The sequence below is a fragment of the Paralichthys olivaceus genome, chromosome 3, assembly GCF_024713975.1.
Source record: "Paralichthys olivaceus isolate ysfri-2021 chromosome 3, ASM2471397v2, whole genome shotgun sequence".
Classification (NCBI taxonomy): domain Eukaryota; kingdom Metazoa; phylum Chordata; class Actinopteri; order Pleuronectiformes; family Paralichthyidae; genus Paralichthys; species Paralichthys olivaceus.
In genome coordinates, this window is record NC_091095.1 from 10,390,115 (window position 1) to 10,396,697 (window position 6,583).

Here is a 6,583-nt window from a genome sequence, read left to right on the forward strand (position 1 = left end):
GGACCACAGAATATTCTATACAGCCTTACTTACCTATAAACATGCAAATTAAGGCTTTTTATTCAGACTGCTGTTTACATTGTCGAAGTTTTGACAACAATTTATGTGTTTTCTGTGATTGTATGTATTTATTGCTCAGTCTTTTGGATGCCTTGGTGTAAGAAATGATAGGGAAATCAACTTTTTATAATATAAACATAATGTGATAATTGAACTTCATGTTTACAGAAAGGAGTTGTGTCTGAAATCACTCCCTTGTTCACCGATTATTATTGTTTATGTAATAAAACACTTGTAGATTGATCCTGAAGCAGTCACTCAACTGTAACTATACCAGTTATCTGGAAGCTGGTGAAAGGAGAACTCAGGCAGCAGCTGATGTCTTATGCAGAAGATTTTAATGTAGACTTCATGCATCGAGGAGACCAGAAGGTGGAACAATATACAAACAGAGTAACATGAGCAACTGTTACCCCCACATCTGAAGATGTCTCCCACAGCTTCCCCAGATATCTCCCTCTACTCTTGTCACCCAATTTAACAGCACATCCATGGAGGATAGAAATGCTGTAACTCTATGTCACATGTTGTTCACACCCTATTGGATAGTTAAGCCAAAAGCATGCATTCCTAAATCACACTGTATCCTAAGGTCTTGCCCCTGCTGTAATTAAGAAAAGAGTTGAAGTTGGTGCCTCTCTGTCTGGGAGTTAGATATGAAAGTCCCTAAGCGTAGACACTACCGTGTACAGTCGGTTGGTCCTTTATCTATAACCTGACCTTGGTACTGCTTGTGGAATAAGACAGGTACCATTCTCCTGTACATATATAGTGTAATATACAATATACATAATAGACAGTGGCATATTCAGGAATGTGTGAGGATGGTCAAAAAATCCTCAACAACAGAGAGTGACTTAGGACATGGTCTGCCCCACCTACATCATCTCTGGCTGAGTCACAGAGGTGAACTCAGCCAGAACAGTCCAATGTCCATTTAAGCGACCTGTCACCATACATTCCAATATCCTGTTACACAAGCACATTGGAATGTATGAACCTAAGCATATCGAAATTTAAAATCCAAAGCATATACAAATGTTTAAACCCAAGCACATAGAAATGTATAAACCCAAGCATTTATACATGTATAAACCTAAGCATATATAAATGTATAAACCCAAGCACATAGAGATGTATAAACCCTGTAGACTTTGAGCACTCACTGAACGTGTTTCTTAAAGGTTCAGTGTGTAAGATTTAAGTGAAAGGGATCTATTTTTTTAATTGTATGAATTGTTCTTTTCTTTACCCTATAATGGGCCTTTTGTCTATAAATGCTTTATATCTACATCTGGAGCGAGTTCCTCTCTATGGAGGCCTCCAGGTTTTTTCAGGTCAGCTGTTAATTCGGTTGCTGGCTAATTTCACAGTATGTAATCCATTGTTAACACACAGTGTCAATACTTTGCAGTTTTTGTTCATCTACTCATCTCTAACTCAGACACACTGCAGTATTTCTATTTGGGTAATATATGTTTATGTCCAACAATGAGGTTGCGCTTTCCTCAAGGATTGCACAAAAAGCTTACTGAACTGATTTAAAGTAAGTCCCGATCAGAGGGCGGAATTGTTTTCCTTTAATTTTAAAATTGTGTGATAGGCCAATTTTCAATGTTTTCATTTGATTTCTCTATGCTGTGCAATGTGGTGCAGATCCATATAAAAACCCAGATCTAGTGAATTTGATTGTGGTTTCATGATGAGTTGGCGGAGGTATTCACTCGACTGAATATTATTCTAGTTTGGTTTATGTTGAAAACAAATTGTTTTATTTATTCTAATCTATTGTTTTAACTTTTTATTTTAGAATTCATTCACTTGTGCAAAAAGTTAAGTGGAATCACCTACTGTGCATAAAAATTTGTGAATGGCTTCCTTCACACAGTCCTCACTTTCTGTCAGCGAACTGTGCAGCACTTTGGAACCAGGCCTTCTCTGTCTGCTTCTTGCCGAGCTCCCAGAGATCACGGAGAATTTTGTTGCCCTTCCTGGATGTAATAAGCAGATACTCTGCATTTTCTGGATCCAAAGTCACGGAGTAACAAGCTAAAAGCAAAGACTGACAGAAGCGACACAGCACCAGCACATAGAGACAATCTTTCTCCACTTCATTGAGGGGAAAGACACTTTCCCAGCCTGCGAGGACAGGTCCGCCGACCTCAATGGGGTTAGGGTGCTCTATCATCATGTACATGATAGCGATGGCTAACTCATGGATGTAGTAGCCGCTGTTCATGTCCCCAAAGTCAAGGATTCCAGAAATCCTGTAGCAGTCAGTCTCATCAGGCTGCATGAGCACATTGAGGTCATTGAAGTCGCCGTGGTTAATGCCTTAGAAAAGAGAAATAATAATGGATTTGTTCAGTGAACTGACAGACATTATCCACCATTGTATTCAGTGACATACAGGATCAAAGTGACCCTCGACCAACCCCTTGATCACATGTTGATCGCACTGTTGCTCGCTACTTTTGCATTAGTCTAGTGTAATAACTTGATTGTGATTGGCCCATGCTCACATGTGCACCCTGAATGACAGGCACACAGAGAGGTGCAATAAACAGTCACACAAGCAGGGTCTGTAAAAACTTTACGGAATTTTTGACAGTCAACCAACCAACTGGGATTTGTCCTGTTTGTCCTAAATAACAGATGAGTGCTGCAGTCATAGGGTTCCACAAGGATATAAGGTAGAAAGCCAGGGCCACCCACGGGCACCAATGAGTAAATGTCAAACTCACACTTGCGGAAATCAGGGTACTTTTCAACCACAGAGGTCTTGTACTGTTGAATGACAGACTTCATAACCTCCTGAAGAGGGTCTCCATCCATCACATAGAGGTACCCTTCCAGGAGAGCAACATTTGACAGACTCCATTTGAACCCCTCCCTCTGCAGCACACTGAGATGAGGGTGTGTCATCTAGGGGTGAAAAACATCAGAAGTAATACTGAGAATTAGAAGGAAGAAAAAAAAAGTACAAGACAAGAAAAGGTTATTTAAGATTTGTCAGTTGAGATGTTTATCGTTTCATGGTTGATGAGTACTGAAGACATTAAGATGATGGCACTGGTGAGGGTGAAGTGCCATAACACGGTTTGAGGATTCATCACGTGAACTCTTCCCCTGAGACAGTTTCATGAAACAATGATTGGGTTTTGTCTTGCAGCATTTTACATCTACAAAACATTGGGTATTTTCAAGAAAACATTTGATGGCATTACAAATCAAAGTGAATAACTATTATACCTCGTTCAGGATTTTGTCCATTTGGGCTGCTGTTTTGCCGATTTCATACAATAATTGTGGCGTTAAAGGAAGCTTGGAAACTGTTGTTCCGGGCAGATAAGTCAACAGCCGCACCATGTACTTCTGACAGCCACTGCCACAGTCTGCGGAAGTTAAAAACGAATACATTAGATTAATATTACAACCATTACCTTCCTTCTTAAAGTCTCATAAAGTACAGTATGTGTGCTGCAGCCTTGCTCAGAGGAACATCTATCATTCCTACAGTGTTAATAATAGAGTGAAATTTATTTGCTCGCCTTGAGACAAGACATGCCCATCACTTTTCTTTATGTGCTCCATGAAGCAGCAACTAAAGCGGGGGCCCATGTCCACATATGTCCATAGACATATACACTGATGATGCATAATATATTTTATATATAAATGTATTAAGTATCCCATGGATCTGTTCCCATTACTCCAGAACCTTTCAAATCCAACCATATCTATACCTTGAATTATATATTAAATCTCTTTCATGTAATAATTATTCTCATATAATTCTAATCTCATGATTGTCATCCTGTAATCCTAATTTTAGTGAAATTTTGCTTAAGGGATAAATTAAGATAAGAAAGGACACAATAACCGTCCATTAGTTGTATATAGGGAAATTTGCTGTGTTTCAGCAACAAAGGAGACAAATAATAAATAAATATACAAAAGTAAATACTATGTAAAAAAATATCAGTCCTGAAATTATGAAAATAGTTACGTGATCAGATTTGTCTTTTATATTTTTGTCTAACGTAGTAGGAAATCAGACTCCTCTCTCAAACCATTTGTGTTCTCTGACAACATCCTCACGAGAGACATTTCTCTAATGTGCTAGATGACATTATTCCTCATCTCAGAGCAGTGTGACTGAACTCGTACAACACATCACTTTGCTCATGTTCCTCTGTTAGTGTTGTATATTGCTCCACCTTCTCGTCTCCTTCTTGCATCAAGTCTACATTAAAATCTTCTGCATAAGACATCAGCTGATGCCTGAGTTCTCCTTTCACCAGCTTCCAGAAAACTTCCATAACAGTACCTATTTCTTCCAGACTCATGAGCAGTCCCGAAGTGGTGGGCAGGGCTGTTTGGGCAGGAAGACCGCTCTGGTGCAGGAAAGACATGGTGTAAGTCTGCACCTCAATCAGGTTGTGGTCCTCGCTGTCCTTCGAGTTCATTATCTTCAAGACGTACTCGCCACCCTCTGCCGTTGCAACATAGAAGTTTTGGTCATCGTAGCTGGGCAGAGGGCGAATCTCTGATGGACTCAGGCTGAAAACTCTCTGCACCAGCTCAGACGCCTGAGACTCATTAAGGTTGGGCTTGGAATGTTGCGCTGACATGCTGGATGAAAAAATGCCATCAGAAAAAAAAAGCAACACAAAACCAACACAGTTACATGTAATAAATTATAATAATTTCAAACAAAAATGACTTTCTGGTATGTCACTAATTAGGTGTTTTGTTTCTTTGTGTAATTATCATTTTTTGTTGCATTTAAATATTATTGCAGATGTTGAGTGATTGTGATTAGGACTTTATGTTAATGTTCCATCTTTGAATTCCCTCTCCTTTTAAACTATTTAGATAAACTGTTTTAATGAGTACTAATGAGCAACAGTTTTAATACTCAATTACTTTCATGCAAGTTATATATTATAGAGAAATTCCTAGTTTATATTAAAAATTATGCAAATGAGACTCAATTATTTGTTGTTGTTGTTGTTTTAAACCAAATCCTTAGTCTTTTGCTTAGTGTTTGTTGCTGTTGTTGTTTCGTGAAAGGAAATAAAAGATGACATCTTGAGCTCCTCTGAAATTCCTCCGTTGATTTCAAATGAGGGCACTCGGTTCGAAGTGTTCGTCTTCAAGGATTAGTTTGAATCGCAGTAATAACACAGGAGGTTAAAGCAGGGAAAAGGTCGTGAACTACACACACAGTACATGGAGGTGACAGCCGGTGCATGTGAACATGTATTTAACATGCTACAGCACAGCAGCGTATGTTTCTGCATGAATTATCGGTGCGCTGGCTTCGTGAATCCACAGACTAACGCATAGATCATTATTAGTTGTATATACTTTATCTGTACTCACCTGCGGCTGCGTAAAAACACCAGAAGGCAAGTCAGAGGAAACACGATGTCGTATGACCACCATCTGAGTAACACTCGCAGCTTGCAGCTGCATTATTTATATCCGGAGTCATTTCAAAATAAAACCAGAGCCCGTCTACTTTCTGTGAATCCCATTGTCTGCAATCCTGAGGTCGCTCTCAATGTGTTGGAGCGAATGAGGAAAATATAACGTTGTTTGAATATGAGAATTAAAATGAAACTATAGAAGGGCTCACCAGTCCTCTTATGAGACCACATTCAAATTCACTTATTCATCCAGATTTCTGTTTGGATCGTCATAAAATCATAAGTAGAAATGAATGATTCTTTTTTCACCAAGATCTGTGAATTATTTGAGTAGAGCTCAATAAATATCCTGCAATGTTAAAGAATGATTTAAAATACCATCCTGGATCCCTTATTTATATACTAATATTTGAAAAGTGTACTACTATGTAGTAATATTTGCAAACAGACAAACATGTCAATAAATTGTAGTTTTATAATGGTGGTACGCTGTTCCAGGTAACAGTTTACAAAGAAACTTCTGGCCCATAGATGACACACAACGTTTATCCTTTGCTGGACGGGCTGATTTAAAAAAAACAAAGTAATGAGTACACCGATTCTCCAAGAACCACTACACCACAGCCACGCAAGGGCCCTCTCACATCCTGGAACTTGGAGGAATTGAAGTTGTCTCTATGTTAAAAATTATCTAATGCAACTATTATTAAAATAGACAGGGGAGAGACTGAAATTCATGAGCCTGATCAACCATAAACCCTCCACATTCCATCCAGCAGCTCAGTTGCATTGCAGTGTGTTTGGACTAATAGAAAAGCTAATTCAATTCTTCCAAGCGAAATGAGCAAATTTTGTGAACAGACTAATGTAGAATCATCCCTGCTGCTAGCTCCTCTTGACAGTGATGGACAGTGTTTACCAGAGGCAGAGATGTATGATATCGACCATATTCTCTCCTCCAGAGAAATTCAGCAGTGGGATTGTTGCTGATGTTCCTTCACCTGGCGTCCTGCTGTCTGTCTGACCAACTGACAAACAAGTGACTGAGGTTGGTTCATCAGCATTTACAGAAAAACTCCTGACAGTCA

General features: G+C 39.0%; 1 protein-coding gene across 1 annotated transcript; it reads right to left on the reverse strand.

Moving 5' to 3' along the window:
• Positions 1-381: 381 nt before the first annotated feature.
• Positions 382-5,571, reverse strand: hykk.2 (hydroxylysine kinase, tandem duplicate 2). The gene is made up of 5 exons (XM_069521881.1): positions 5,449-5,571; positions 4,391-4,695; positions 3,313-3,455; positions 2,805-2,985; positions 382-2,394 (listed from the first exon to the last, which is right to left on the reverse strand). The coding sequence occupies exons 2-5, from the start codon at positions 4,692-4,694 to the stop codon at positions 1,952-1,954; spliced, it is 1,071 nt and encodes a 356-aa protein (XP_069377982.1). The 5' UTR covers position 4,695; positions 5,449-5,571; the 3' UTR covers positions 382-1,951.
• Positions 5,572-6,583: the final 1,012 nt, after the last annotated feature.

Coding starts and splice junctions, on each gene's coding strand:
- hykk.2 (XM_069521881.1), bottom strand. CDS start 4,694: ATGTCAGCGCAACATTCCAAGCCCAACCTTAATGAGTCTCAGGCGTCT. Junction 2,986..3,312: donor TGGACAAAATCCTGAACGAG/GTATAATAGTTA, acceptor TTTCACCCCTAG/ATGACACACCCTCATCTCAG. Junction 2,395..2,804: donor GTACCCTGATTTCCGCAAGT/GTGAGTTTGACA, acceptor CTCTTTTCTAAG/GCATTAACCACGGCGACTTC.